The sequence below is a fragment of the Populus euphratica genome, unplaced genomic scaffold (genome assembly GCF_000495115.2).
Source record: "Populus euphratica unplaced genomic scaffold, PopEup_1.0 scaffold24.1, whole genome shotgun sequence".
Classification (NCBI taxonomy): domain Eukaryota; kingdom Viridiplantae; phylum Streptophyta; class Magnoliopsida; order Malpighiales; family Salicaceae; genus Populus; species Populus euphratica.
The window spans coordinates 1,055,819-1,077,212 of record NW_011499893.1 but is presented as its reverse complement, the minus strand read 5'-3'; the positions used below and the strand labels follow the sequence as shown (position 1 = coordinate 1,077,212).

Genomic DNA, 21,394 nt, shown 5'->3' with positions numbered 1-21,394 from the left:
AAATCTTAATTCTCAATTGATTTAGTGTTGAATAATAAAATTACAAAATTAATTAAAAAACACAAAAAATCACTCATGTCAACTGATCAAACCTATAACTCAAGTCATGGGATAAAGGATAACCTCATAGAGTGCAAACCACAATAAATTATAAAACTTAATTTTCAATCAGCTTAATATTAAAGGATAAAATTAAAATATATTCAACTAAAAAAAGAAACCCAAGTCAATTGGCCTAACTCTCGGGTTATAAGACTATAAAAACCATATAGAAAATAAATTAAAAAAATAAAGTTCAATTCCCATTTAAACAAATGTTTAAGGATTAAATTGAAAAAAAAAACCTAAATTATCTCAGGTTAATCTACTAAACTTAAATTAGGAGACCAGGATACATCTATAAAAAAAAATAAAAAAATTATAAAGTTTAATTCTCAGTCAACTTAACATTGAAGAATGAAATTAGAAAAAAATATTTAATTAAAAAATAACAAAAAAAACTAATTCAATATGATTAACTCATAAAAATTGTGATCTAAATCATAAGATCGTGATAATCTGATAAAAAATATAAAAAAACAATTATAAAATACAACTTTCATAAAAAATATAAAAAAACAATTATAAAATACAACTTCCAACTAATTCAATGTTAAAAAATAAAATAAAATAAAATTATTAAAAAAATTATCTGCATCACTCACAACCTGGACTGTAATACTAGAACAACTCAAAAAAACAACAAATTAAAAAAAATTATTAAAATCAATACTGTCACAAAACCTGAAAAATTAATTACCACCACAGGATACCCAGCACCCATAACCCACAAAACCTGTTCACTAACCCTGAATTCTAGCCAGAATACAACAGATTGCATTTCCCCAGGGCTCCAACAACAAACCAACTCTGCTGCAAAGCTCCTAGCGTGTGTTGCACCACATCCTTCAGTCATAGCCGCACATCCCTCAAGCAATCATAAAAAATAAAAGGAGATAGTTCCCAAACAATAAATGAAGTACGTACGTGCAAAACAAGACAAGGATTTGAAAATGATGTAGAGCAGCTTGATCATGCGTTTTTTTTGGGTACAGAATGTTACGATTAAAATCTTGTCATCCTTATAAACTTTGTGTATGCGCAATACAATAACAAGGTATACACACACACACGAATTAGTATAGGCATTCAAGATGTAGTGAAGTAAAAAAAACAATCTTTTTACTTACAATTTCCTTTTTTATAATAAAAAGAGCTCATAGTTTAGTTCGTAGAATACAAATCTCCAAAACCCAATTTTGTAAATTCAAATCTTACATTAATTAATCAAAGATCTAACTGTATTGTAAACAAGCAATTACAGCTAATTAAAGTAATAGGAATTAGACCTAATTATATTCCAAATAAAAAATACTTCAATCATTTCAATTTATTTGAAAAAAAAAATAAAGGTAATATCTAACCTTAAATATTAATCCATATCGCTCAGTCGATAACCAAGAACTGGAAATTGACATGCTATGAAACTAGAAAATATGGAATACTGCGAAAAAAATCAGCATCTTATGCAATAAACATCAAGATTTTAACCTAACCTTTTAAGATCCATCATAATTTTTTCAAGAAAAATAAAATTTTACTAATGAGGGAAATAAGGGTCCATATATTACCATCTTTAAGACAATCAAATTAAATTCACATAGAAAAATCAAAATATGTTGCTTGAAAAAGAAGATGACAAGTTAAAAGGAAATCTCATAAAGTGTCCCGTTCTTCATAGACGTTATTGATATCAATAACGTGGCCGGTCAGGGCACATATAATCACTCTCCGTTGTACTCTTCGTTGTCGACTGACTTTAGAAACCAACTCTGGTTGTGGCATCGACACATGTATCTAATTCTTCTGTCTAACCCTGCACTTCTTTGGATTCAGCCTCCAGCTTACTGTTTTCCAAATCATTGGAAGTTTTTACAGATTCAAGTGATATAGTTATCACCTCTCCTCTAGCTTTGGAAACTTTCAACTCCAAATCACCATCACCATCACCTCTTTTGCATTTTGCTCCAGAAGCTTCAGCCATAGCTTTACATGTTGTCGTCTTTGGTGTGGCTTCGGCATCGATTTGCTTGAGTAGAAGCCTCCTTTCTTTCATATACCCCCTGATTAGTAGTAATACAAAAGCACCATCCCCCCCACATCAACCAAAACATTTAAATCTAACCAACCAGAATAAAGATCATATGGGAGACAAAAAAAAACCCGCAAGTGAAAGCAGCTTTACCATGCCTTACTCAGCAGAAAAAGTTTGTAATCCACTCCTCCATTATCAATTGTGCAACCCTTATCTGCCATGTCTGCAATATCTGTAGTTAAGCAACACAAAAAGGCACGAGTCAATTCAGCAAGATAACCTGCTATGGCAGTTATAATGTTTCGATTAAACCTAAATTGATAGAGCAACTACCTTTATCGATCTTGTCAATAATATAATCACTCAATGCCTCTTTTTTGTCCTTGCATTCTTCCTGCAGAATCAACCCATATTGACTAAAATTTACAAGTATGTTAGTAAAGTAGAGACAAATAATATTTTATTTTTATTATATATAAGTATGAATAATTAATTTTCCACTTAACACATAATAAAAATTTAATTTAAGATATAAATCATGATATAATTTATGAATCTTGCTCCCAGCTTAGCATATATATATATATATACAATGAAGAGTTGCATGGGTAAAAAATATATAAAGAACAAGATAGAAAGAGTTTGAGTGAAAGTGAGTTGAGTAGAGACGTGTTTTCTCCTTTTTCTTGTTCATATTATTTTTTTAATTGATTAATACAAACTAGTATCTCTGTAGAATAGACAAGTTGCTAAATTATGTAAATTTATATGTATTTGATTTCTAAAATAACCTAACAAAATCAACCAAAAAAAAAAAATGTTTACAGTTCATGTATCAGAAATTGTTCTTTTTAGTTTCCCTACTGTTTTTGCTTCCTTTTAGTTTAAAAATTCTTATGCTATTTGGATTTTCGGTTAGCATGCGACTTCAACAAGTCCTTTTCTTATATGAATTAGGATTAAGTCCTTCAACTGGTATATATAGGCTGCCAAGACTAATTAACAGAACATCATTTATTTTTTACTATCAATATATTCAGACATTAGATGTTCTCAGCCCTTAATCACTCAATGCCTCTTTTTTGTCCTTGTATTCTTCCTGCAGAATCAACCCATATTAACTAAAATTTACATTAGTAAAGTAGAGCTAAATAATATTTTATTTTTATTATATACAAGTATGACTAATTAATTTTTCACTTAGCACATAATAAAGTTTAATTTAAAGTATAAATCATGATATAATTTATGATTTTTGCTCCCAGCTTAGAGTGTATATATATACACAATAAAGCGTTGTGTGGGTAGAGAATACATAAAGAACAAGATAGGAAGAGTTTGAGTGAAAGTGAGTTGAGTAGAGAGAGTGTTTTTTTTTTTGTATTGTTTTTTTATTTAATTAATACAAATTAGTAGCTTTATGGAATAGATAAATTATCAAATTATATAAATTTATGGATGTTTGATTTCTGAAATAAACCAACAAAATCAACAACAAAAAAAAATGTTTACAGTTCATGTATCAGAAATTGTTCTTTTTAGTTTCCCTACTGTTTTTGCTTCCTTTTAGTTTAAAAATTCTTATGCTATTTGGATTTTCAATTAGCATGCGACTTCAACAAGTTCTTTTCCTATATGAATTAGGATTAAGTCCTTCAACTGGTATTATAGGCTGCCAAGACTAATTTACAGAACATCATTTATTATTTACTATCAATATATTCAGACATTAGAGGTTCTCAGCCGAGTCTTATTTCCTAATTCTAGCTTATATCTTCTTCTAGTGTTAGCGTATTATTGTTCTTTGTTGTTTAGCATTGTTCTCTCTTCCCACCTTACATAAAATGTTCCTAACATTTCCTAAAAGTTGACGACAAGTTTAGAGCGATGACCACACCTTTGACTCTGTTGCCGACCATGTACTAGCAGCCCCCACAAAATCTGGTGCACCAGAAGCTTCAGGCATAGTTTTGCATGATGTCTCAGGTAGGGCTTTAGCATTGATTGGCTCAAGTTGAAGCTTCTTTTCTGTTCCAAATTGGCAATCCCTTGATAATTTAAGCTGTAGTATTACCAGCGTTCCAGCAAATCAAAGTCAGTGCGAATAGTGGCTTCAAGCAATCCACACAACACTGGAATTACCACTTACCTTAATTTTACACTCTTCTGCTAAAGACCACGAGTATTTGGATTGAGCCATAAGTTTAGGTTCCCAATCATTAGTGTTCTTTTCAGATGCAAATGCAGCCCTGCTACTCATCACATCTTCTTCAGCCATGGCAGCTTTTAAATTTTGATCACCATCGACATCTTTCCTACGTTTTGTACCGGCTTTAGAAGCTGATTGTGGGAATTCTCTATCCTCTTTTCCCATATCTTTAATGTCTAGGAAGACACCGTATGAGAAATTGATGGTGACCAGTGACATACAAACATGATATAAGTATACAAGAGTCACCAAGGCATTCATAACAATTTCACATACCTGTTAGTGCTGCAGGAGGAACCTTCTTGACCAGTAAAAGAACAGCTGTCTGATCACAAGCTGAAAGAGTTTCCCATCCAGCCAACTTCTCCACTTGGATAGATGGCCGGTACAAATTCATGAAACAGTTGGCATGGTCCAACACCAATCTCTTACTGGCTTGTCCCTCGACCCTTAAGAATACATGAACCTAGATTTTGAGTGGTGATCAGCAATTAAGTGGCATTTACTTTCTATATGTATCCATGCCATCTCAGCAGAAAAGGAAGGCAATTCATAAGATCAAAATCTATACGATAGACTTAGAAATTATCAATAGATGACGCAGGATTTGAACATAGTACTGAAAAGACTTCAAACATTCCCATCAATCCCATCGCCTTCCACCAATAAGCTTTCAAATGATTTGCTTTGACTTTGAAATGTTCTTCACAAATTATTTTAGAAGATGCTATTCTAGCGCCAAATTCTGCTAGAATAGAAGCTTCCCAAACATTTTAAATTTTTGGATCGATTGAACCAACTACATTGTTCTTAGAGACTAGTGTTTTGGTATTCAATAACCAGGAGGGGGAGGGGAGGGGGGGTTTTACTACTACATTGGAGCCTTAATTTCCTATGCCCATCAATTAATGATCTGCTGTCATTGATAAATTGGGCAGACACGCATTCCAATGGTAATTCACTACACTCAATTAATGATCTGCTGTCATTGATAAATAGGGCAGATATCTGATTATCTCTGAAAAACATGTCCAGAGGAAAAATGTTTGGTTTATGTGTATAATGCATGACTTTATGAATCTGGTTCGCCACACATAAAGAAATATGAGGTTTAAAAATGATCTCTAGAGAATAAAGATGCATAAGAAACCACCTCTCCTTTCATAATCTTTTGGCCGCATTCCCAGCAAGTAGCAAGAGAATCGTGTGAAACTTCAATACCATATTTTGTAGCAGTGACAGGATCTATAACTAGTGTAGCACTATCCCCATCATATTTTGTAAGCTTTTGGTATTGATCATCACGTTGGCGTGACTCTATAGCAGCAGCATCGACACTGATATATAGTCACAAAACTTGAAAGTTACACATAATGAACAAGTATGGCACCCAAAAAGGAAGAATGCTATTGAAATTAGATGTTGAAACTCAAGATCTTCTACAACATAAAACAAGTGCAAACAACGTAAATTCAGGGATATTTTACTAGTTCGTTTATTAATTAATAATGAATTGTATAGAAAAAATGGGATGATCAACGTAAAACAATATATGTGTAATGTGTGTGATCCAAGAAGAGGAAATTGAGCAATTCCTTCTTCGAAAAAACTTCTGAATCAAATAATGAAGTTACATTTTTACAACCCCACCCAGAAAAAATTGCAATGGAATTTTTCGAAATATCCTTCCAATCCATAAAATGATATTCATTTTGTCATTTATATTAATAACGTATTATGAATATTCAGAACTCAGCCGCATGTCTGATTCGACAGGGGGCCATTGATGTCTTATGCTTTCACGTGTACAACTCAGTTCATCCTATTACAACTACAGAGATGAACCCAAACATCTGGAGCCGTAAAAGAAAATATCTATTAAACAGATCACATGAATACGAGTAAGAGTACTTAATATCCAAAGAGGAATTATGATTTCAGGCATTATGAAAAGAAAAGGAAGAGAACTTACAGCTGTGTGTTGTTGGTTGTGCTATCGGCATGATTCGACGAAGTAGTCTACTATATTATATTCAGAAACACACATGATCAGTCTTCAAGAAGTTAGATCAAAGAAGAATTAGCGTTTTCAAGGGTGGTAGAACTTGTCATCAAACATTTGAATGTAATTTTAATCTCAATCAACTTAGGGTTTTCCCAACACTAAATTGTCTGACAGAGAGCACTTGCCGGGGGGGAATGTATATCAAAGAAGATTATACATACATAGTCAAGTAGCTCAGGCCGTTGAACCATCTTGCACGATGCCTTCCCTCCTGAATCTTCCATTGTTTGAACAATCTGGCAAAATGCCTTCCCTTCTGCCTCTTCCATTGTGCTTACCTCTCTCCCTCACTCCCTTAAGTTACGCCTTTCGGGTGGGAGACGTACAGGGCATGACGCTATTGCCGCCTACCTGTTCTATTAGCGGTTTGGGACACTGCTCTGGGATTTTGTATCATTGAGTGACGAAATTATCCTTACCCTAAAAAACAATTTTGAAATTGAAATTTAGATATCGACTTGTTCGCTAGGATACAGTAGATATTATTTTTTAAAATATTTTTAATTTATAAATATATTAAAATATTATTTTATTTTTTTAATTTATTTTTAATGTTATCATATCAAAATAATTTAAAAATAAAATTTTTTAATAAAAAATTATTTTTTTTAAAAAAAGTACTAGTAAACCTTAATGTCAAATAGAAGCATGGATGCAATTAGTAACTGCTTTGAATTTGAAGTATAAAGTTCCAAATATAATCATGGATGCAATTAGCAACTTCTTTGCATGAATTTGAAATATAAAGTTTCTTTTTTTAAATTTGCCTATATTTGCTTGGTCAGTACCCACGAACGTACCCAAAATATTTCTTGCGTTTGGAATTTAAATTTGGTACAATCATACAAACACAATTTTAGGCTATGGCACACTTCATTTCCGAAGTTTCGGTTAAAAAAAGAATTATACGAAAATCCCACTTCATTACAATTAATCATAGATTTTAAGTGTCCCTAAATTAACTATAATTAAAAGAAATTAATGTTTTACTGTAACGTAAATTACTATGAATTATAAGTAATTTTATTATAAATCATGAATGTTTTTATTATGAATTGTACTGTTAGATTTACTTTCTGTTAAGCTTTTATAAAATTAAAGTGTGGAAATAAATACAGACACATTATACTATAGATAACACTGTAACTATGGATTGTTTTCACTTTGAACAATACTGTAGTGCCTTAAAAGAGCATTTTTCTCCTGTGTTTTCAGTTAAGAATTGTTTATGAGGTATTGTCTTTTCTGCTAAAAGTTATTAGGTGTGGCTATCAAGTCAGACATTAAACACTTCCAAAAAGAGCTAATAATTGTAAGTCCTTTTGCCCAGCAAAACCCAACAATGTTGGGTCTAGCAAAACACTTTAAAAGGAGGTTGGATTTATTGCTTAGCCAGACTCATCGATTTTTGGTCTGGTTGGGTAGCTAAATCCAATATTCATTAGATTTAACTGTGTAGTTAAATCCAATATTCATTAGATTTAACTGTGCAGTCATACCCAATAATATTATTATTTGTATTATAACTATTTTTATTACTAATATTAAAAATATTATTATTTATCTTATCAATATTGTTAAAAAAACAATAGATACAATAATAATAAAAACACTCTTAAGAGGGGTCTAGAGCTTTTAAATCTTGTATTGCAGCCAATTCAATTAAGCTTGGGTAAGTTTCATGTTATTAATAATATTCTTATTTGTATTAAAAATATTTTTAATTTTATTATTACTATTATTATTATTATTAAATTTTTTTATTATTAATATTAAAAATATTATTATTTGTATTATAAATATTGTTATTTTTATTATAATTAATATTATTTTTTGTATTAAAAATATTTTTTTTATATTAATATTATTAATATTAAAAATATTATTGCTTGTCTTAGAAATATTATTATTTTTATTATAATTAATATTTTTAATATTAAAAATATTATTATTTGGATTATAAATTTTATTTTTTTTATTATAATTAATACCATAATTAAGAAAGTTTAAAAATATATCATTAATTTTGAAAAACATACATAAATTTTATTTCAAAAGTGAAATTATCATCATCATCATCATCATTAATAAATTTGAAGAAAAATATTATTATTATCAAAGAAAAACAATAAATTTCATTTGAAGGGATTAAAAACTATAAAAATTTAGGATAGATAAGTTTAATATTACTATTAATATCATAAATATTATTAAATTTTATTATTATAAAAAATACTGATTTGATTTAAAAAATAAAATCAATTATTATTATTATTATTATTATTATTAACTTAGATTCGGCATGTCCTTCTAGATCCAAGAAACTTAGGGCTGGAAAGGAGCGCCTGACCTCAGTTATTTGGAAGTGGGAGGGGTATAGACTCAAGTCCCTTTGGCTAATGACTCTATGACAAGATCCAATGTTTTTCGATGCCATGACCAAACTCTTATGGGTTTGGATTACAGCCATACCTAAAGTTTTGGGGTCTTACATTTAAGATGAGTCCAAAACACTTGGATCTCGTTTTGTAGCCAAACCCACTTAAACTTAGATAAGTTTATTATTATTATTATTATTATTATCAGAATATTATTATTTATATTATTTATATTATTATAATTAATATCATAATTTAAAATTTTAAAAAATATATCATTATTTTTGAAAAACAACCATAGATTTTATTTGAAGGGTAAAATCATCATCATCATCATTAATACATTTGAAGAAAAATATTATTACTATCGAAGAAAAACAATAAGTTTTATTTGAATAAATTTAAAACTATAAAAACTTAGGCCAGACAAAAAATTAAATTTAAAACTATAAAAACTTAGGCCAGGCAAAAAATATAGATTTGATTTGAAGGTTAAAATCAATTACCTTTCCATATCTAAGAAACTTAGGGCTGAAAAGGTGTGCCGGAAAAACAATAAGTTTTATTTGAATAAATTTAAAACTATAAAAACTTAGGCCAGACAAAAAATATAGATTTGATTTGAAGATTAAAATCAATTACCTTTCCATATCCAAGAAACTTAGGGCTGAAAAGGTGTGCTGGATACAAGTTGTTTGGGAGTGGCAGGGATGTAAATCAAGTCTCTTGAGTCTTTCAGTCATGCTTGACCTAAGACAGTTGGGTCCAAAGCTCTTAGGTCTTGCGTCCTCACCCAAGTTTAATGGGTTTGGATTGCAGTCAGATCCAAAGCTCTTCGATGTGTCATTTATAAGGAGCCCAAAACTTTTAGATTTAGTGTTGCAATGAAATCCACTTAAACTTTGGTAAGTTTAATATTATTATTTATTTTATAAATATTATTATTTGTATTGTAATTCATATTATTAATATAATAATTAATAAATTTAAAAAATTAATATTGAAAAATAATCATAGATTTGATTTGAAGAATAAACTTAAAATTTATTATTATTATTATCATTAATATATTTTTAAAAAAATATTATTACTATGGAAGAAAACCACAATTGTTTTTTGAATAGATTACAAAATATATGAACTTATCAGACAAGTTATATAATATTATTAATATTATAACTATTATTATTGGGTTTGGTGTTGTAGCTAAACTCAAGACTCTTTGATTTTCCTTTGCAAGCTCTTAAATCTTAAATTTTTTAATATTTTTATGAAAAAAAAAGTTAATCTGCATTACATGGACTACCTCACTAGTTAAACTCCTATTTATCATTCCAAAAATATGAAAATTATTTTTTTATTATCTCTTTCAACAATAGGTATAAAACTTGTACTAGAGATCGAGTCTAGACGGATGCACAAATAAAAAATAAAGTGATTCAATTAAAAATTAGAGTTATTTAGTACATTGGAGAATGTAGTTACGATTATTTTTTAAAATATTTTTTATTAAAAAATATATCAACATAATATTTTTTTATTTTTTTAAAAATCAATTTTGATATCAGCATATTAAAATGATATAAAACCATAAAAAAATATTAATTAAAAAAAAATAAAAAAAAATAAATTTTTTAAAAACACTTTTGAAGCACAAAAACAAAAAATATTTTAAAATTTATTGATTATTTAAAAAAAAACAACATTATTTTAGTTTTTTTTTTCAAAATATTCTTTTTTTTTTCAAAAACAAAAGTTAACTCTCTCTGCCTATGACCAAGTCGTCCCAGATCAATTTTAACAGCTATTTCTCGACATTCCATCCAAGTTCTTTGGTGTTTAGTTTGGTTTAGGAGCCATTTTGTTTTCTCATCACTCTGCATGTTTGACTTTTTGTGCTTGGAATAAAATAATTTAGTTATAGATAAATTGTTTAAATGCCAGAAGCTCAAGTTACTAAAGGGATGTGGGTACTGGATAGGATCAAAATGCCTAATTTTCTTTATCTTAATTTTGAATTTTTAGAAACATAAAATAGAACAGGATTTGGTGTTGCGCGTCCTAAGCTTGGAGGACAAAAATGGTGGCTTGTTTGGGAATGGTACTCTAATAACATTATCAATGTACACAAGTTTCTTCATGATATCTCAGATTACTTACTGAGATCGATTTGGTGTTGCGCGTCCTAAGCTTGGAGGACAAAAATGGTGGCTTGTTTGGGAATGGTACTCTAATAACATTATCAATGTACACAAGTTTCTTCATGATATCTCAGATTACTTACTGAGATCGATTCAGTCTCTTTGTTGAACCCAAGGAACCTGCCCTTGTGAAGAGCTTGGACATGTTGAAGCAGGGAAAGTGGAGCACAGAGAATTTAACGTACAAATAGGAAAAAAGGGAGCGAAAGTGACATTGCATGGAACATCAGAAAGAAAGCAATTGAATCCTTTGACACTAAAGAAAGCAAAGAAAGTCTAAACAGTAGATCAGGCTATAATCAAAGCTTTGAAAGAAAAACTTAGGGGACGCCCATCAGAATTGTCCCCAAGAGACAAAAACATTGTATTTTGGTGCAGAATAAAAGCTTGAGGTAGTGAAATATATTTTTCTGAAGAAGAAAAAGAAAGCATTAAATTTAGGGTTTATTGGTATTGGGCCACCTCGTGAACCAGTATTCATAGGATCATGGATTTTAATGCATCAAAATACTATAATGAATGATATGCATCGCCAAGAATCCCTTCAATCTTCAGCAAGAAATCATCAGCTAGCAGTAGAATTCATGTCCTGTTATTTCCAGTACCATCATCATCATCAACAAAGGAAAAGGAAAAGAGGGTTCATGGAGGATTTCCTTGTTTGCATATCTTGATGTCATCAATGAAGATTCTGAACATGTAAGTTTCTGTTTTCTTCTGATTCACGATTGGTTGTTTAGTTGTTGATAGAAAGTAGAAACTTCAGTTACTGTAATTGTCATGTTGGTATATTAAGGTTGATGAACAAAAGTGAAACTTCAGATGCTGTTTTTAAAGTCCCAGGTGGGGTTATTTTTCTGTTTTGATTTTGGAAGTCTATACCTGGTTGTTGAGGTTTTTGAGAGATGTTTGTTTTGTAAGTGAGGTTTGGTTTGAATATGGGCTGTCTTGTGTTTTTTTTACCTGATTTGGTGAGTTCGGTAAAGAAAAAGTAAATCGAGTGACAAAGAAGAAACCAAGAAAGAATCTTTTTAGATTTTTATTGAATCCTAAGAGTGCAATTTCGTGCTTAAACATCAAATGAATAGCAGTTGAGTCATTTCTTAGGGCAAGGACTTGATTTGGCAATGACTCCAGTGGATGGCATTGACAATCTTTCAGCTGCTAGGATAGTCTTGAAGACGAGCTTAGAGAATTCACGAGCTCTTGCCTCAGCTCTAGACAATACTGGCCAAAAATTGGAGGGGATAAAACAAAGATTGCCAACAGTGGGAGCCGCTGTTAGACATGTCCCCAGGAAAAAGTGCACATTTGTTGCAATTAGAGAGCATATTGATTGTGCCATCGGTCCTGCTGCAGCAGTGCTGAAGGTGTATGATACCATTCAAGAGCTCCAGAAGTCACTACTATCACACCCGTGTTCTGATCTTTCCACTTACTTGCTGATGGTGAAACAGCTTGAGGAATCATTGAAATTTCTGACTGACAACTGTAGGCTAGCAATTCACTGGCTGGAGGCTGTTCTTGAGTTTCTGGAAAATGCAGTTCCTAATGATCTGTACATCATGAAGGTCAAGAAGTCTTTAAGCATTCTGCAAGAGTTGCAAGCTACCGAGAAACGTGCTCGGCTCAGTGGGGGTGTTCTTTGTGCTGCATTCGACAAACTCGAAATTGAATTCAGGCGGCTTCTTACTGAAAACTGCATCCATGTTGTTTGGGATTTTGTCTCATCTTCCATTGGAGATCAAGCCTCCACTGCTCCATTTCCTCTGCAAGTGGCTGTTGTGCAGAAGCTTAGGGCTATTATTGGCAAACTAAATGCAGATAACAGGCTTGAGAAGTGTATCTCAACCTATGCTGAAATCCGGAGTTTGAATACCAAGAGAAGTTTTCAAGCTCTTGACTTGAATTACCTTGACCTGTCGATCAGCGAATTCGGTGACGTACAAGATGTAGAGTGTTACATAGATCAATGGTGCAAGCATTTCCAGTTGGCTATAAAGCCCGTTTTTGAAATCGAGTACAAGCTTTGCAGTGATGTTTTTGAGAAGAATGGACCAGATGTTTGGATGGACTGCTTTGCAAAAATCGCTATACAATCAGGAATTCTTTCTTTCCTCCACTTTGGAAAGAAAATTACAGTGTGTAAGAATGATCCAATCAAGATCTTGAAGCTATTGGACATTTTTGCGATCTTGGAAAATCTGAGAGTGGATTTCAATAGACTTTTTGGAGGGCCAGCATGCATTGAAATCCAGACTCTGACTAGGGATCTCATCAAGGGAGTTGTTAATGGTGCTTGTGAAGTTTTCTGGGAACTTCCGATCCAAGTGGAGCTGCAAAGGCGAAGTTCTCCTTCTTTAAATGGTAGTGTTCCAAGGCTAGTAAGCTTTGTAACGGATTACTGCAATCGTCTACTAGGGGATGATTATAAGCCATTACTCACACGGGTTCTGACAATTCAACAGAGTTGGAAACAAGACAAGTACCAAGAAGAGCTTATCACCAGTCAGATTTATTGCATAATAAAGCAGATTGGTCTAAACTTGGATGCATGGTCAAAAGCCCACTATGATTTCACGTTGTCCTACCTTTTCATGATGAACAACCATTGTCACCTTTGCAGTTTGAAAGGCACAAAGCTTGGAGATTTGATGGGAGAATGTTGGTTGAAAGCTCATGAACAGTATAGGGACTATTACATGACTCTTTTCCTGAGAGAAAGTTGGGGAAAAATATTTAATCTTCTTAGCCAAGAGGGTCGAGTTTTATCTTCTCCTACCGGGGGATTCGTGGGGGATTCGGTCAAGAAGAGACTAAAGTCATTCAATGAGGAGTTTGATCACATGTACCAGAAGCAATCCAATTGGGTTGTTCCAAATGAAGACTTGAGGTTGAAGATGTGTAAACTTGTAGTCCAGGCTTTTGTACCTGTTCACAGGAGTTACTTGCAGAACTATGGGTTTCAGGCAGAAACTGATGCTAGTCCCGGCAGACATGTGAAATATACTACGCAAGGTTTGGAAACCATGCTCAGCTCTCTCTTTCAGCCAAAGCTAAGCAAGTCTGGCAGCACCAAACAAAATCGCTTGATTGATAAAATAAAAGATATTGTGACAGATAACTTTCGGTTGACACTTCTGGCTACATAATTCTTTCTACATGAAAGGGGTCTGAAATATTTTCCTGTTAAATTAACGTCTCTTTTTTAATTCAAAATTGGCATGTTTTTTGCTCGTAAGCGTTCGGATGCAATTTTCATGGATTAACTAATTTCTCTTCCACTCGTCTGAGACTCTTTTAGAAATTCTGCAATTCAATATGTTTTCGTGCTAGAGCTCGAAAATCTGCAACCGATATGTTTTCATGTTATAGCTAGCTCCTGTCTTGTAAATCACAAGGACTTCTGGTAAGTAGGATTTGAAGTGAAGCTTGCTTGGCTAGGCTTTCATTGTTTTGTTACTTAGCATGGCGAGCTAGCCCTTAGGTGAGAAATTTATTCATGAGTGGCGCTGATCAAATGGCTCTGCTAACCACTACGAAAACACAAATCATGCGCCATCACCGTGTTCTATTAACGTAGACAGAAAGACAAATCTCTGCAATTAATGTGGATTATGAATTAATTTGTGTTTATTAGGACAACATTGAGTGCTTCAATGTTATCTGGAATCTATAAACTATGACTTGTAGAACCTTATAAATGTGATCAACTAGCAAATGATGTTCTTAACCTTTTGGATCAGCTGGCTGTCCTTGAGTTCTTTTGTCTTGGAGTGGAATGCTTCACTCCGAAACTAAGAAAATGTTCCTTTCTTCACCTTCTTTCCTCTCAATGTCATCCCGCTTGTGAAATGAACAAAAAGATGAAAGAAGAAAAAGATATCCCCTTCATTTCCTTTTCTTTTATTTGACCCTTCTATCGGGAGCACATCCTTTCACTTCTCCATGCCAGACATCCCGGTCTTCCATGTGATTATTAAATTTATTTTAGATAAGTCAGATTTTTATCTTGAATTATTTTTAAATATTAATCATACTAAATTTGAATGGTTGATCTACAATTGAATTCATCTGGATGAAATATAGCAGATTAATAATAAGAAGATTTTATTTCGAGGTTGGTGGCTAACAACAATAATCCATGGATGAAGGATTCCAGGTTAATATTTCGAGGTTGGTGGCTGACAACAATAAAGGATGATAGGAAAAACATGTCCTTTTTCTATTTATTACTACAGTAAAAAATCATTTCAACTCTATCTACCAGGCCCTCGTTGAGATTGCAGCACAAACATAAGCAGGTAAAATTCAATTTTTTTTTTTGAGATTTTTTATATTAAAAATGAATTTTTAAAAATAAAAAAATATTATTTTAATATTTTTATAAAAAAAAGGTTCAAAAAACAATGTACTCTCAGTACACTTGTTAACTAAGCTTTAATTGACAGGTTGTCCTAAGCTTCAATCAGTATCTTCAAATAGATGATTTTCTAGATAAATTTTTTAAAAATATTGTTTTAGATCGACCGTCAACTCAGGTGTTGGGGTTTTACAACAATTCCTAGTACCTTGATATTTTCACCCTATAAAGCATAAATTTTAGTGCTTAGTGTTCCGATCTACGTTCTGTTCCATGTTACAGCAACTGATGATGACGGTGATGAACTTGGTCTCTTCACTCAGCTTGCTTTTGGGTTTTTTGCAACAGTTCTTTTCTGCAGAGCTAAGTTCTTCACCTTTGTGGTTTAGTTTGGTATGGTTTAGTTCCTCATGGTCTTCAAGTTGGATTCTAATTTTCTTTTAGGTTTTGGGAAGGGGTTACTCTTTTGTTGACTGTTGTATAGTGTGCGTGAGTGTAAAACGTTGGCAAATTTTAGTATGGATTCAATACCCACTCCAAACCTTTTCATTTCAAATTCAAAATACAATCTTCCATGAATGCAAGAAAAAAACCATTCTCAGGCTCTCTGCACAGGAAGAGTCAAGTACAGGATTTTTTTTTCACCTTTAAAACCTTTGTGTCCTCGGGCTTATCAAGGCTGCCTTGAATGGTGCACTGAGGAGTCCTCATTCCAGATTGTTCCAGCTAATCCAAACCCAATTCACATTGAAAAAAGATCATTAATTACAGTATAAATATTCACACACAAAAAAAGAAAAAGAAAAAAAGAAGAACACATGTTCGATACATAAAGATTCTATCTTTTTGCAAATTGAAGAATCAATGAATTGAACTGAATTACCTGAACATGAAGACTAGACCTTTTATCAACGGGAAACTGTCTATAAGAATCACCCAGGCACAAAACAGGGGTCCCATCATCATCAACAGCAAACCTAACACCAACTCTCAATGGCCCAACCATCAGGGTTAGAAGTAGAAAGAGTGCCAAGTGAAGATAACTCCATGATGGTTCTTGAAACTTCAGCAGGAAAGGGCTTATCATTTGAGGACCCAACAACATGAGGAAGTGGCTCAGCTGATACAGTTGAAAGAGAACATTTCAAGTAGAATTGGGAAACTGGGTCTTGCTGCTTTGAAGTTGTGAATTGGTGGGGCTTTGTTGGTTTTGGGAGAAAGAGGAAAGGGAGAGGTAAGAGGGTGGTGAGAGATTGGTTTTGGAGATGCATTTGTGGCTTTGTAAGAGAAAGGGCAACTTGGGTTTGGGAATTCAAGAATTTATTTTTAGCACAAAGTCTTGATGGTCAAACAATGGACAGATAGAAGTCAGGGCTTTTTGAGAGACCAGAACAGAAGACAGTTGCTGATGTTGATAATGAGTCTGGTAAGAGAGGAAGGGAAGGGAAGATTTTCTTACACTCACCACCCCGATATTCGCTCGATTGCAAAATCCCCTTGTTATCTTTTATTGAATTACATTCTAATCATTCTCTCTCAATAAAATGAAGTAATTGGCACCATTTCAGCAAAATCATCACTAAATTACTAAAACGCAGTAACGAGAGAGATTGTCTGGGAGTGAGGCTTGGCATTCTGTACGTGTACTGCATCTGAACGGCGCAATACTCCACGCTACACATAAACTGAGGAGGCCATATTCAAGATTCAAAGAACTAGAAGAACATTACAGAAACTACACTTTCTAATTTCTTCCTCCCTATTTGCTCATTGGCATCGATATTTTTAAAGTTGTTCTACTTGAGGGCTCAAGATTCGATCAGCTGCTCTAGATCAACCATTGAAAGGAAATGAAAAACAAGGACGGAGATTTCTTCAGGGATATTCTATAGGTGCAGCGCAATCTTTAATCATCAAAACTTCATCACATAACTTCTGAGGAACTTGCTGTAATTCCTTCCCTTCTTGCCATGCTTGCCCCACTAACACCCCAGGTCCAACATGGCGAACATATATGACAACCTGATCGCTGAAAGGATATGGATGTTTTCCTGCAAAAGTGAAGAAACTCCTTCAGATTGGTCCAACATTATGCAGCAGGAGGAGGTAGTGTTAAATAGCACTACCATATCATATCATCAAATGGTGGTATAAATAGTTCTGTCTTAAATCAGGTAAGATTATGGTCGCTACCATTAACACAAATTAGATTGTTCAAGATTCTGAAGGGAGGAGAGTAACGTTATTTTATAGATATTTATCAGTTATCGTGTTCATTTCACGGGAATTAATCCAAGATAAACAACTTTATTTATGTGGCTAACCGCGTATTTTTTAAATAATTATTTTTTATTTAAAATTATTTTTATATTTTTATATTTTTTTAATGTGTTAATATTAAAAAGAAATTTTAAAAAAATAAAAATAAAAATTATTTTAATACTGAAAAACATTTAAAAAATCAACTCTAACGGGTATCAACTATCAAGAACTACCTCAGAGAAAAATATCATCTTGCTCACAAAGAGGCACATCGTGGGTAGTAATTTGTTTGGGCTAAAAACTTTAGTGGGCCAATAATGAGCCCATGAGAAACTACCAGGTCAGCACAAAACACACGAGGCAAATGATGGTGTCCTTTCTTTAGATAGAAAATCAGAGAGACAAGAAGAGGAGAGGAGAGTAATTCCGATGGCGTCGAATGCAGCAGCGCCGTTTTGGAGGGCCGCCGGCATGACCTACATAACATATTCGAACATCTGTGCTAATCTTGTCAGAAACTGTCTCAAAGAACCATACAAGACTGAAGCTCTTTCCAGGGAAAAGGTTCATTTTGCTGTTACCAAGTTTGTCGATGGAAATCCTCAGAAACCCAGTAAGACTCCACCCTTCCCTTTCTTTCTCATCCTCTCCTTGTACAAACCTGTCGCTTTAAGATCTGGGGTTTTTGGCTTCTGGGTCATTGCTGTTTTTTTCTCCTGATTTATTGAATCTGATTTGATTTTGTTCAATTTTGCGATCATTGTTAAGCGAATCTCCCTTTGATTGACGGCTAGGAAATTTATAGGCTGATTGGAATGTTGTCGTCTGTCCAAATCAAGTCAGAATTAGATTTTGGGTTAAAGTTGAGAGCCCTTTTTTTAAAAAAAAAATGAGGATTCTTTAGTAATCGATGTGGGGCCTTGGAGTAATGTCCACTGAGGTTTCTGATTCGATAAGGTGTGCTCTGATATGTCACAAGTGTTGTAAGATTGAAGGGCTGTGGGTTTGGTCAAAGTTGGATCGATGCTATCTATGTTTGAGTATTAAAGGTCTGTGTAATTTTGTTTTTTCTTTTTTGTTTTTTTGGTTAAAAACTATTTTTTTATATTTCTATTTTAATATATTTTTAAATAAAAAACACCGCTAATCTCAAACATAAAGGAGTCTAATGATCTCGATTGTAGGGGATGTGGTGTTTTTTTTTCTTTTATTAAGGAATCGTTAGGACCATGGCTTTGTTTGGTTTGATAGAATCTTACCTTCACTCATGCCATGGAAAAAAGTGATTTTTCTCTCTGTTATGATGTGAATAAATAAGCTAGCTGTTCCAAAGGGCTTTGTTCAGTGTAGTCGTTTCCGTCTTGGTAATTTTAACTACTACCATGTCTTTGACTTACTCGGGCTACCTCTATGGACTAAATCATTTCAGCTATTGTTAATTGCATTACCTCCTCTTTGACTTATTTGGGCCTTCTCTATGGAATGGATTTTTTTGCCCCTCCATGTGTCTATTCTTGCACGCATTTACCAACGTTTGGCCGTGTGTTTGGAAAGGTCTTTCTAAGAAATTTGAATTTTTTTTTTTAAATTAATATATTTTTGATGTTTTTAAATCATTTTGATGTATTGATCTTGGTAAATACTTTAAAAAGCAATTATAACTATACTCTGCCAAACACACTTGCGTGAAATCAGCTCTCAACTGTGCATATTCTGATAAAATTATTTTGGTTCTTTGTCAACAGTTGTTCGTTCGGATTCTGGGACTGAATGAGTTGAGGAGCTCGATCCTTTAAATGCCTAATGGAGGATCTTTTGTGATGGACTTTCTTCTATTTGTCTATTTGGTAGATTGAAATTCATTAGACAAGACTGTGGATTTGGCCTGGTTTCTGAAATTGTAATAAATGCAACCAGTATTTTCCACTCTTTCAACTATACTTCTTCATCTATCTTTCTTTGATAATCTTTATGGAACAATCCTGTGTTTTGAAGTTGTAATGGACCAACTTTCCCACAGCAGTGCACAATTCCAACAACAGCTTGCCAAAATAAATCCTGTTTCGCATTCAATTCCACCATCAGGAGAAAACTTTGCCCCTCATGTCAGGTGGGCAGTGGGATAATGCATTTTTATCTTTTTGTTTCTTAACCCCCACCCCAAGGAATCATGAGAGTGGAGGATGCCCTTCTTATTTATCTTGTGCGATCGACCTGACAATCACAACCATAACTTGACGAAGCCTAGTTTATAATCTATAAAAATGATTTCTTCATCTACAAAAGGAACTCGATCGTATAATTTGCTGACCGTTGCACCTTAACATAATGAGCATGATCTTGATCTGAACACCAAGATGCCTAAATGCATGGCAAATGCCTCCTTTTATAGGCCAAAAATGGGAACTATTGATTTGATGACTAATTGATAAGTGGGTGACCAACTTTTGACTTGGTGACAATCCTTATCTTCTCTTGTCTGCCCAAAACGTCATTGATAACGTCAAAATTGGAGCCAGTTGCAAACATGAACGTTGTAGGCAATTGTGTCAGCTTTCTTGTGTAAAAATTTCAGCTCATTTGGACTTCTAGAACTCCAGATATGGCCAAAATACCGAACAGTGCTCGGGCTGGAAGACAGATTCGGGCTTCTTTGTTGTTGCTACAATTTGGACTTGATAATGGCCTTTTTAGATCTTGGGCTCCATATGAAAGTTGTAGGCCTATGTCTTACCTTTCCATCCATATAAATTGGACCTAAATCTGAGATATATAGCTCTATATATGACCCAATTACCGAACAGTGTTCCGGTTTGGATTGCACCGACATCTCTTTTCTAAGTTTGGCCATCTCTTTATCCTTGCAATTTAAGTTCTTCAAGTCATCAATCAATCCTTTCATTTATGTGATAGGCCTGCATTAAAAATAGACATTTACCACAAATTAAAGGTATCTTATATTATTAGATATATTATTATAAAACATGCTTTGGTTAAGGAGTTATTGATATTTCAAGTGCAAAATGATGATATAAAACCATGATAAAAATGCACTTTTAAGTACTAATCACATAACATGTACATCATTGGCATGTTAGCAACACAACAATAGCCTCACATTGTTCTTCATGATCAAAACTCAGTGGAGTAAGAGGAGTCATCCAATATTACCGAGGTGAGAAACTAGAAATTGTCATATCGTTGGCAGGACCATAGGAACCAGCTGAAACTTGTGTTTGATCCTTTCTTCCAACGGAAAATGCAGGGCGTTTTGGTTTGGGGAGTGTCATGGTATCACTTGCTAGCATAACAACTTTAGTGGACATGGTTGGTCTGTTAATTGGATCCTCTTGTAACGCATAATGAAGCAATTTGTATACAATTTAGAACTTCACTAACCACACATGTTTTTTCCAAGATTGAATCCATAATCTCCATTGCTTTGCCTTCATGCCATAAATTCCATGCCTGCGATATGAAAATTGCGAAGATGGATTGGGTCATAAGTGGAAATTGGCCCAGATGTAAAAAACAATCGAGAACTATAAAATGTTTATGTATGTGAGTAGGCTCAGACGACCATCATCGGAAAGATAGATAGAACCCACATTCCTCCTTTTTCCAGCAATAATCTCTAACTAAAGAACTCCGAAACCAAAAACATAAGATTTTACTGAGAAGATAACTTGCATTTCATATTCCGGAGCCAATTAGCCACTGTTTCAAACGAAAAAAATATTAGTCTTAATCATGGTTATAAAACCTCTCTAGTTTTGCTAGTC

The 21,394-nt window shown here is 33.2% G+C and overlaps 3 protein-coding genes and 1 pseudogene across 3 annotated transcripts; 2 read left to right on the top strand and 2 right to left on the bottom strand.

The window, feature by feature from the left end:
• Positions 1–1,553: 1,553 nt before the first annotated feature.
• On the bottom strand, positions 1,554–6,680 carry LOC105131653 (uncharacterized). The gene is made up of 9 exons (XM_011034727.1): positions 6,570–6,680; positions 6,316–6,362; positions 5,497–5,680; positions 4,620–4,809; positions 4,289–4,519; positions 4,032–4,183; positions 2,468–2,528; positions 2,285–2,366; positions 1,554–2,162 (listed from the first exon to the last, which is right to left on the bottom strand). Exons 1-9 carry the CDS (start codon positions 6,675–6,677, stop codon positions 1,910–1,912), a joined length of 1,308 nt encoding a protein of 435 aa, XP_011033029.1. The 5' UTR covers positions 6,678–6,680; the 3' UTR covers positions 1,554–1,909.
• A 5,392-nt stretch (positions 6,681–12,072) lies between these two features.
• On the top strand, positions 12,073–14,374 carry LOC105131649 (exocyst complex component EXO70A1-like). Its single transcript, XM_011034723.1, has one exon. The coding sequence runs from the start codon at positions 12,115–12,117 to the stop codon at positions 14,137–14,139; it is 2,025 nt and encodes a 674-aa protein (XP_011033025.1). The 5' UTR covers positions 12,073–12,114; the 3' UTR covers positions 14,140–14,374.
• A 1,596-nt stretch (positions 14,375–15,970) lies between these two features.
• LOC105131650 (glutamyl-tRNA reductase-binding protein, chloroplastic-like) lies at positions 15,971–17,146 on the bottom strand (annotated as a pseudogene).
• An 819-nt stretch (positions 17,147–17,965) lies between these two features.
• On the top strand, positions 17,966–19,631 carry LOC105131651 (ATP synthase subunit epsilon, mitochondrial-like). The gene is made up of 2 exons (XM_011034725.1): positions 17,966–18,225; positions 19,358–19,631. The coding sequence occupies exons 1-2, from the start codon at positions 18,042–18,044 to the stop codon at positions 19,384–19,386; spliced, it is 213 nt and encodes a 70-aa protein (XP_011033027.1). The 5' UTR covers positions 17,966–18,041; the 3' UTR covers positions 19,387–19,631.
• Positions 19,632–21,394: the final 1,763 nt, after the last annotated feature.

What these genes read in the sequence shown, in the direction of transcription:
- LOC105131649 (XM_011034723.1), top strand. Translation starts at nt 12,115, where the DNA reads ATGACTCCAGTGGATGGCATTGACAATCTTTCAGCTGCTAGGATAGTC.
- LOC105131653 (XM_011034727.1), bottom strand. Translation starts at nt 6,677, where the DNA reads ATGGAAGAGGCAGAAGGGAAGGCATTTTGCCAGATTGTTCAAACAATG. An exon ending in AAAAGATTATGAAAGGAGAG is followed by an intron (nt 4,810 to 5,496) that starts GTGGTTTCTTAT and finishes CTCAAAATCTAG; the next exon opens with GTTCATGTATTCTTAAGGGT. An exon ending in TCCTCCTGCAGCACTAACAG is followed by an intron (nt 4,520 to 4,619) that starts GTATGTGAAATT and finishes GTGTCTTCCTAG; the next exon opens with ACATTAAAGATATGGGAAAA.
- LOC105131651 (XM_011034725.1), top strand. Translation starts at nt 18,042, where the DNA reads ATGGCGTCGAATGCAGCAGCGCCGTTTTGGAGGGCCGCCGGCATGACC. An exon ending in TGGAAATCCTCAGAAACCCA is followed by an intron (nt 18,226 to 19,357) that starts GTAAGACTCCAC and finishes CTTTGTCAACAG; the next exon opens with TTGTTCGTTCGGATTCTGGG.